Source organism: Myotis davidii, unplaced genomic scaffold (genome assembly GCF_000327345.1).
Source record: "Myotis davidii unplaced genomic scaffold, ASM32734v1 scaffold1476, whole genome shotgun sequence".
Lineage (NCBI taxonomy): Eukaryota > Metazoa > Chordata > Mammalia > Chiroptera > Vespertilionidae > Myotis > Myotis davidii.
Window position 1 is genome coordinate 629,005 of NW_006287253.1, and position 10,745 is coordinate 639,749.

At 43.5% G+C, this 10,745-nt stretch overlaps 1 protein-coding gene across 1 annotated transcript in view; it reads right to left on the minus strand.

Annotated features, from left to right (window-relative positions):
* The window catches only part of UBE2G2 (ubiquitin conjugating enzyme E2G 2), a 26,034-nt gene that overhangs the window by 6,262 nt on the left and 9,027 nt on the right, over window positions 1-10,745 (minus strand). Inside the window, exons 2-3 of the mRNA XM_006758996.1 lie at window positions 8,043-8,078; window positions 7,905-7,950 (exon numbers count right to left, since the gene is read on the minus strand). Coding sequence (XP_006759059.1) covers window positions 7,905-7,950; window positions 8,043-8,078 — 82 coding nt within the window. The remainder of the gene's footprint in view (window positions 1-7,904; window positions 7,951-8,042; window positions 8,079-10,745) is intronic.

The window sequence follows — 10,745 nt, forward strand, 5'->3', positions numbered from 1 at the left end:
AAGAGGTAAACAAGCAGAAAGATGAAGGAAATAGCCCTACACTGCCGGAGCGGAGCGCAGGGGAGGCACTCAGAGGCCCGCAGCCTGGCAGCATCCGCGTGCTTTCCAGAGCAAGTGTGCGTTACACGGAGAGCTCAAGGATAAGCAGGCGCTGAAGAGATAAAGTTGGGGAGGATGGCCCAGCGGTTCTCAACCTGTGGGTCGTGACCCCTGAAAATACATCCTGCATATCAGATATTTACATTACGATTCCTAACAGTAGCAAAATTACAGTTATGAAGTAGCAACGAAAATAATTTTATGGTTGGGGGTCACCACAACATGAGGAACTGTATTAAAGGGTCGCGGCATTAGGAAGGTTGAGAACCACTGCAAGCAATGACCCCAGCATGTTAATTCTACAGCGTAGTGAGTGCCATCACAAGGACAAAAGCCTTGGCCACTGCAGAAGCAGTTCAACACAGGAGACCTGCTGCCTCTCAAAATAAGTAAATACAAGATATAGCACAGGAAAAAAATTAAAATATTCTAAAACAATCTATATACATTTAAAAATTATCTTTTAAAAGTATAAATTTATTTTAAATCTTGATAAAATTATTTTTATTCAGTGAAATTTTAAAAATTTATGTAGATTTGCAAATATTAGAAACAACACGTATCTCTACAATTAAAAGAAATAGTCAAAAAATTCAAAAAGAACAGAACTTTAGCCCTGGCGGGTGTGGCTCAGTTGAGTGAGCATTGTCCTGGTCGACAGTTCAATTCCAGGTTGGGGCACATGCCTGGGTTGAGGGTTCAGTCCCAGGGCAGGGTGTGAGCGGGAGGGATGAATGTTTCTCTCACACACAGATGTTTCTCTTTCTCCCCCCTCTCCTTTCCTTTCTCTAAAATCAATTTTAAAACATATTTAAAGGGAGGGAGGGAGGGAGGGGAAAAGAGCTTTATTTTCATTTGGTGCCAACACTAAGGGCTTTCAATGACACCACCATAGTGGACTCCAGGACCGAGTCACAAGCCTGGAGGCTGGGCTATAGTAAAATGCTCAAGACAGGAACAACGCAAGAAGTGTTCAATGGAGCTAAATATTTTCAATTTAAGAGGCTAATCTTGATTCTGAAAACTGTGTCCTTGCTACTTTAGGGGGAAGCCACAGTGAATAGGTACTTTGTTCTGGAGGGTGTCACTGCATAACAGCGCCCAGGGCCTTGGCCTGAAACCAGGACAGGAAAGCCACAAGAAGAGGCAGGAATGGGGTGGGCTCCTGGAAGAGAGGTGGCCCAGCAGAGCTGCAGGGGAGGGCAGATGCCTGGGACAGGACTGCAGGCCGCCACCACCAGGTGCTGTGCTCTTCCTGAATGGTGCCCTGGAAGCCTTTCTTTCTGCACAGGGTCGGGACAGACCACACACGTGCGGTTCCCCATCAGCCCACGGCTCTTTCCCAGAAGACCTCAAAGCAGACAGAAGTGCCACTCTGTCCTTACTCCTTATGTCCTTCTGATGAAAGCTGTCAGGACGTGCTGCTTTCCCTTAAGCAAAGCTGGGACATCGAAGGGTGAAATGACTTAGTCAAGGTCTTAAATCAGTTCAGTCCCAGAGTTAAGAGTAGAACAGTTCAAACTGCTAACTCAGAGGCTGGGCAAACAGAGATATTATCTTTAAAAGCAACAGTGTTACTATGTCAGGAATGGTGCCAGTGCTTCAGTCTTTCTGGCACCTCCGATTTAGTAGAGGAAAAAAATGTCTGGGTAATGTTTCTGGAATGAGCCAAATGGTACTTGCTCAATACTCTGATAACAGTTCTTTGTTTCTCATAATAGAGCTTTCTGTAAAATAAAAAATCCACTGGATCGTCTGCAGCCTCAGAAACATGATCAAACATTTCCTAAAGTGTTCCCACATCTTAAATATCAAAGTGATTTTCAAATGTTCTGGTTCGCTACTGGTTTAAAACCAGGGATCCTTTCTCTTCCAGAGGTGCTGGTGCCTGGGACAAGCCTACAGCTGGGCCCATGTGGGCAGTGGCATGCCAGCTGACTGATGGAAAACACTAGCGAGTAAATTCCTGAAGCAAGACAGAGAGACATAATTAGTATTATTTTTGGACAACTTTTAGTGCCATACTCCAGGCAATAAAGAAGTGATAGCCTCCTTTCTTCACTAAATGCCTCATCTGAAAATCTTCAGGGGAAAAAATGTACAAGAAAAACCAAGGAAACAAAACATTTTATTTATCTGAGGCAACTATACATTCTTCAAAGCCTGAAAATAATTTTTTATCTTATTAATTAAAATAATGGCCTAAATTATTTCAGAGCTCTGAGATAGGTACTTATTTATTTGTTGAGACGAGTATTAAAGCAAAATACCCACGCTGCACTCTATAAAGGAAATTGTTCCAAATCGCTCCTCTGATGACTACCTCAGGTGAGTCAGATGCTGAGGAGCAAACACTGAGAGCAACATGGAGTCTAACCCTGACCACTGTTCATAGTGTCTGCTCTGCCTGAGGGACAGCTGCCTGCTGCTTCCTCCTGGGGTCCCGGCACCCCAATTCTGCACCATCCATAACAACCGATCACCTGTGCAGCTAGGCGCGCGTGGTGTGAGCCACCTGCCCTTGGGCATGTCCTAGCACCACAGCCCACATGGCTCTCCAGCTGGGGCAGGTGGTGAAGAAGCTGCTTTTGCTCTTCCCTTTTTCAGTTTTGTCACAGCGCACAAACAAAATGTCTCATACATGTGACAAGGGTTTAAATAATAAAGATTGTAAACCCATTCATTAGTACTTAAACTTGAACTGGATTACTAAGGACGGTTACGCTCCAAAGACATAACCGCCTGAAGCATAGAAAAGAAAGGCACCCGGCTTCATAACACCTTCCACTTCCAGGTGGGTCCCAAAGAGCCTGGCAGGCCATGAGGGGAACCGGCAATACAACCCAGTCAACACGTGTAGTCCTCAAGGAAAAGCAGATAAATTCCACAATAAGATCCCACTTCACACCAGACAACACCAAGTGTGTGGGCGGGGAGAGTGGAGAAATGAAAACCCTCACCTGTGGCTGGTAGGAATATAAAATGATGAGTGAGCTACTGTGGAAAACAGTTTGACTGCTTCTTAAACTGTTAAACACAGATTTATTCTATCCTCCAGCAACTCCACTCCTGCGTATCCAACCAAAAGAAACAGAAAAGCATGTCCACACAGACAGTTCACAGCAGCGCTCTAGCCCAAACATGGCGACACCCAAGTGTCCATCAGCTGATGAGCGGACACATCAGATGGAGCCCATCACACGACTCAGCAACAAAAAGGGAGGAACCACTGGCACTCTGTGAATGCACCCAGAGGAATGCAATCTATGCAGTCCACCGAGTGCCAGAAGCCAGACACAAAAGACAAGGTATTTTATGATTCCATTTGCAGAAAAAGTCCAGAAAAGGCAAATCTATTAAGGTAGAGAGTAGAGTAGAGCTGCCTGCAGCTGAGGTGGGGATGGAAACTGACTGCAAATGGGCATGAAGACCTTCTTGAAAATGTCCTAAAACTGGATTGTGGTGATGACTGAAAAACTCTGACCTATACACTTAATACAGGACAACTTACGGTATATAAATTACACCTCAACAAAACTGTGAAAAATTTTACACTGGGGCAACGCCTCAAGCCATACCAGGGTTTCTCGACCTCAGCACTGCTGCATCTTAGGCCAGGCAACCCCGTGCTGTGTTGGAGGCCATCTGTGCACTGTGGGGTGTTTAGTAGTGTCCCACTAGATGCCAGTAGTGGAGGTCCCCCTACCCCTCAGTTGTGACAACCAAAAATGTCTCCAGACATTGCCAAATGTCCCATGGTGGGGGGTGGGGGTGGAGGGATCAACCCCAGTTGACACTGGTCTAGACCTGCTGTTCCATAATTTGCTTCTTCCTCTCCATAGCACTGTGGACACATCTCTAGGGCAGTATGTGGATTCTGCCTGAACCCCTCCAGAGCCACATGGCATTCCACTGTATGGATGATCTGTAAATTACAGTGGACAATGACATGTCCATATTACTGCAACCCAGGTACATACTCTTGACTGGGAATTGAAATTGTGTCCTCCTGGTGCACAGGCCAACACTCTAACCACTGAGCCAAGCTGGCCAGGGCTCATACTGAGATCATCATCGCAATAGCACTTCTACTGAAGAAATTCTTGGACTTGGGACTGTTTGGTCAGAGAATACAATACAAATTATAAGCATCTATCAATGTCTCAGGTCTGTTTTAGTAGCACAACATCCATGAGAGAAGTTCTATGATACTTTTCTGTCAACAAGAAAGCCTAATGTAAGGGTGGCTACTGTGACCATGATGTTCACACCTAATGTAAGTCAAGCCCAGTCCTAGGGAGAAGCAACAGCCTGGGGACCCTTGCACCCACGGTGGTAACCCAGCTTGGACCCAAATGTGCCACAGTAACATGGGGGTAGAGTCAGCAAAGGGTCCCCAACCATTCAGGAAGAGGAAGTCCTTGTCATTTTATCACAACCGACAGATCCCCCTGGTCTAGAGAGGGGACAACAGCTAGGCCATGGACCAGGCAGGGAGGTCACCACTGCCAACTACTTCAAGAATGCTGGGGCCGTAGCCGGTTTGGCTCAGTGGATAGAGCGTCGGCCTGTGGACTGAAAGGTCCCAGATTCGATTCCGGTTAAGGGCATGTACCTTGGTTGTGGGCACATCTCCAGTAGGGAGTGTGCAGGAGGCGGCTGATCGATGTTTCTCTCTCATCTATGTTTCTAACTCTCTATTTCTCTCCCTTCCTCTCTGTAAAAAATCAATAAAATGTATTTAAAAAAAAAAAAAGAATGCTAGGGAAGGACAGAAACAAGGTGACAAAATTCCTAGGAACTTTATGTTTTTTCCAGCCATTGAGGATATAACAGATGTCCTGTACCCCATACTACAGGGTTCCAAAGAAAGAGCATGTCCAACCTCCAGAGTTAAGGACCTCAGATAGCTCCCTAAACCCGCAGCCAGGGGCCAAAGAGGTCACACAGCCAGACCCTGGAATGAAGCCACTAGTTCATGGATGCTAAGGTCCTGGCCAAGTGGCTCAGCTGCTTGGCGCGTTGTCCCATATACCAAAAGGCTGTGGGTTTGATCCCCAGTCAGGGCACATATCTAGGTTGCGGGTTGGGGTGCATATGAGAGGCAACCAATAGATCTCCCTCCTCTCTCTCAAAAAAAATAAATAAAAAACATTAAATAAAGAAAAGGATGCTGAACTTTTTTGTTTTGATCCAGATAAGTGAAGGTAAGAGAAGCAGAGTGGCTGGCCCAAGACCATAAAGCCACGGCAGCCATATGCCCTGCTGGCCCACCTCCGCGGTCTGATAGGCAGCCCCTGCCCTTCTTACTGAATACAGGCTTCAACTCTAACATAAGCTCCGCAGAGAGTCACCAGAGTTATTTTCCCCTATTGACCAGACAACGGGCAGCGGTGATCTTATTATTTAGTTCTTCTTTGTTCATTAATGTGTTGTGCTCCCACTCCAGTCCCCCAATCTTGTTCTTTCAGGATGGAGGTTCAGGGTCACCCCTACCATGCCTGTGTCTGTGAACAAGTACCCTAATAATAGGCTCTCAGTGTTTGTGTGTCTGGGACATGTGAAAAGATGTTTTCTTCCCGGCACATTTGGGATGGAGGCTCTGAAGGTAAGCTGCAAACTGGAAAATGAGACAAGCATGACTTTTACAAACACTAGGGTACGGGAGAAACTCTAGAAACAGTCAAAGAATAAAAAGAAATAAAGAAAACCTATCACTAAGTAGAGAAACTCAGCCAGCTGTCTGCCAAGACAGGAGGGTGAGCCGAATCAATGGGAGGACAGTTAATTCCTTAATAGATGTTTTAAGCACACTGGTGAACGGCCTCTTGTTTGTGAAAGGATCTGGAACAGGACCAAAACCCACAAACTCACAAGATCCTGAAGCAGGGGAATTCCACATTAAAGCAAAAGCTTTATTCAAACAGAGAAGTGCTCTACCTAAAAAACAGTTCTAATTACTTTTTAAGACAGGTTTTCATAATATTGATTTAATTTTATACTGTTTATCTAAAATTAGTAATAGTTACCCTAACAGATTTTAAACAATAAACACTATTGAAAAACCATAGTGAGAGGCTCATGTGTCTCTTTAAGGGCTTCTAAATAGTCTCCTGGGCTGTGCACAGTCACTACCTCCCAGAGACAAAAGGCCTATCAGGTGCCCACAGACCTCTGCACTCAGAGGGACTTCCAAAATTCTGTCCCTACAACCAGGCCTGCTGCCTGGTGTATGTGTCGTTGTTAACACAAAGGAGTGCACATGATACAGTAAATGAGAAAAGCAGGTTACAGAACAAGTTCCTACAGTGTGATATCTTGTTTCTTTAAAAATACAAAGAGCTACGCTAACATGAGTACAGTATTCCATTGAATGTAGGTCATTGCTGTCCCGGAACTCATGCTGTGGGGTGAGAGACACAATGCAGTTACAAATACATGCTGCAAAGACATGCTCATGCCAGAAACACTGAACACAGGAAAACTGTGGGTATCATGGACCCAAGCAATGAAGATATTACAAACGATCAGGAAACATTAGCATGCTGTACTGTCTCTGGATAGTGTTTACACATTTTTGCTTATAAAAAAACTTATCTTCACATCAATTTTCACATATTAGTATTAATCTAACTCATAGATGACAGCAGCAACTTGTTTCTCAAACTAACATGTAAATATTAGGAACTAATGTCATACAAGTGCCAGGAAATTTTAGAAAGTCTGATTACATTTAAAATTACATCCTGAAATCAGAGTTCACTCTTGATGCAGCAGCTTCAAGCTTCTCCCAGTCCCTTCCCATTAGGGCACTGCATCCAACGGGGAAAACTTCCTAGCTAGTTGAAGACCTCATCTCATGAGAAAACTGAGGACTGATTATAAATCTCAACTACCTAAATGTTACCTGACCACATTTCCTTGAAATACACTAAGTCTAAGAATAGCCAAAAAATTGTACATCTAAGGTATAAAGAAGGCAAAGAGCCTGGGTCATAGAACCATAGAAGACTCTAGAGCAGGGGTGGGCAAACTTTTTGACTCGAGGGCCACAATGGGTTCTTAAACTGGACTGGAGGGCCGGAACAAAAGCATGGATGGAGTGTGTGTGTGAACTAATATAAATTCAAAGTAAACATCATTACATAAAAGGGTACGGTCTTTTTTTTCAATAGTTTTATTCATTTCAAACAGGCTGAATCCGGCCCGCGGGCCGTAGTTTGCCCACGGCTGGTCTAGAGTCAGAGGTCTATTTGTTGCTCTTTAAGCAACATCACTGTACATGAAACACAATCTTTCTAGACTGGGTAGGAACCGCACCGGTCATCTCAGAAGAACGGAGCATGTCTCCCAGGCAGGGACGACGGAAGGCCAGACAAGGCACACAGGAGAGGCAGAGGGCAAGACCAGTCCTGGTATGCAGGTGGGGTGGCCACCCCGACACGAAGGAGCCTTTTCAACCTCAAAGCCTTGGCTCTCAGAAGTTCTTGAAGCCAAAGCCACCCATGCTGTTTGAAACTAATTCAGCACAACACAGACCATTCCACATTTATTTTAAACTCTACAAATATACAATGCTTACTAAACCTTTTACTGATGGTGCTAAGGAAACACTTTCATTTCTTATGTATAAATGTTTGTGTTTTCCACCTTCAAATTATCAGACTAGAGAAGAGCTAAATTTCAGACACACTTGCCCTTTTTTCTGATCAACACTTCTTAGTACAGTTGCACTGCCAAACATGATGCGCAGGTCTAATTTCCAGTAAAGTCTTAAAGACTAACAACACATAGGATTAACTTACATGATCAATGCCTCCCATTCAAAAAAATTCTCTTCATTCATGGGGCCTGCAGAAAAAGAAAAATAGCCACATTGTAACTTTGAAGGCAGCTTTGGCTATTAAAAGTAAATTAGAAAAAGGTTAACTTTGGTGTCTCACCTGCCACAATTCCTTCCGGAGGATTCAGTGTTAATTCTATAAAATTAAAAAGTAACACCATAATGAAACAGAATATTACGTTGGCATTTTAACAAAACAACTGTAAAAACTATACAAACTATAAATTATATAGTATACATATTAGCAGATCGAAATTCTTTGTACAAAGTGAATGACTGCTCCAGTTACATTTCTGATTAAGACTATGTGAATAATTCTTTATTCCAGCAAAGAAGCAGAATTTTAGAACTAAAAACCCTTTCATTCTACAGATGAAGAAACAAACAAAAAGAGTTAACTGTCTTTCCAAAATACTCCTGCTGGTTATTTTGATTAAAGCTCATAAATCAAACACAGTGTACTGTTTTCCAACGGAAAAACACAGTATATTATTTGCCAACTTTTGACAAACTGGAGATGTGAGGAGAACTGAGGCTTCAAAAGCTTAACTCTGAACCAAGTACATCAAGCACTGCACGGACCAGCTGCCAGCCTCTCACATCACTGCAATCTATGGGCCCCACAAATGTAACACTGCAGAGTATCAGACTTCAGCACTGACAGCAGAAATACTAAGAACTAAGTCAGCGGCAGCACTGCTCAGCAACTTAAGATTATTATGTAGTTGTTGAAAACGGTGAGGCCCAGCTCTGGGACTTCGAAGCTGCCACTAAGAAATGTCATTTTAGCCAAAACCGGTTTGGCTCAGTGGATAGAGCATCGGCTTGCGGACTGAAAGGTCCCAGGTTCGATTCCGGTCAAGGGCATGTACCTGGGTTGCGGACACATCCCCAGTGGGAGGTGTGCAGGAGGCAGCTGATCGATGTTTCTCTCTCATAGATGTTTCTAACTCTCTATCTCTCTCCCTTCCTCTCTGTAAGAAATCAATAAAATATATTTAAAAAAAAAAGAAAAAAAGAAATGTCATTTTAACTCCTGGCCTCCTAGTTTTTATGAGATACTCCCAGTGAACAAATCCAGAAATATGAGAAGATGAAAACTCATGGGCAATAAGGATGGCAAACAGGAGTAAGGAAGTAGGCCAAAATGCATGCCCCATTTGGACCGAGGAAATCACTAAAACAGTAAGAAACATGCAAACAGAAGATCTATAAACGTGAATGTTGTTTGTTTTTTTAAAATATATTTTTATTGATTACAGAGAGGAAAGAGAGTGAGAGAGAAAGAGAGAAACATCAATGATGAGAGAAAATCATTGATCGGCTGCCTCTTACACAACCCACACCAGGGATAGAGCCCACAATCCGGGAATGCGCCCTGACCAGGAATTGAACTGTGACCTTCTGGTTCCTTGGTTGACGCTCAACCACTGTGCCACGCCTGCCTGGCCAAACATTGGTTTTTAAAGAGACATAAAATTAACAAATCCCTGCTAAATAAACAGGCCTAAGGACTGGAAAAGAAAAAATAATTTGTCATTAGTCATAGATGCTATGCCAATATACATAGAAAGTCCAAAGGAACCTAAAGAAAAATTATTAGAAAAAGTACATTTGCCAATACTGCTGAATAGTTTGATGTATATATAACTGAGTTGTATTTCTATATATTAGCAAGTTAGAAAAGGGAAGTAATAAAAATGATACCAATTATAATGGGAAACATGTAAAAATAATTTCATTGTTGTTAATCCTCACCTGAGATTTTTTCATTGATTTTGCTTGTGCCCCTACTCTGCTGGCACAGAGTTCCATAAATCAATGGAATAGGACAGAGCACAACCAGAAACAGACCCATGGAAATACAGACCCTCAATTCACTCTGAAGGCAGTACTACAGAACAGAGGGAAAGGACAGGCTTTCCCAAAAATGATGCTAATCTGTAGACAAAAAAATAGCACGTTTCACCCTGACCAGTGTGGCTCAATTGGCTGGGTGTTGTCTCATGCACCAAAAGGCTGTCCGTTCCATTCCCAAGTCAGGGCATATGCCTGGCTTGTGGGTTCCGTCCCCCATATGGGGGGTGCAGCTGATAGATGTTTCGCTCTCACATCAATGTTTTTCTTTCTTTCTCTCTCATTCCCTTCCTCTCTAAAAATCAATTAAAAATTACTAAAAATAAAACTTTCCCTCCATTTCACACTATGTACAAAAAAACAAACTATATAAGAAAGAGGAGAGAAGGGACATGTGAGATAATAAAAAATATATGCTGGTCTCTGTTCCCAGCTCCTGGCTCAGTGCTCCTGAAACCCTTGGAAATTCATTCCTAAGTGATAAGAAAATCAGGAGTATCTTTGGTTCTATTTGGGCTCTGCTCCTGTCCTGCCCAACTCCTTGTCCCTGACACAGGCTCCTAAATCCCTTGAACTCGCTGGGTGACAGGAGTCTTTTGTTCTAATGAGGTGACTGTAGGTGGGCTCCTGGATGAGGGCTGGTTCCCAGAAAGACAGAAATATGACTAGATATAAGCTTGGAACTTTCAGCCCTCCCCCCGCGGAGATGGAGGTAATGATCCATCATGCCTATGAGAGGACTCCATAGAATCCTAATAGCATGAGGCTCAGGGAGTTTCTAGGCCAGGGGTGGGCAACCCCTGGCACGCGTGCCAAACATGGCACGCCAGTAACTTTTGCTGGCATGCGAAACCCTCTCTTATAATCTTCCATTTACAATTGTGAATCTTTGTTCTCAGTGATGAATTTTGTTAAGTCTCGTAATAGGAGTAGCCTGACGGATGCA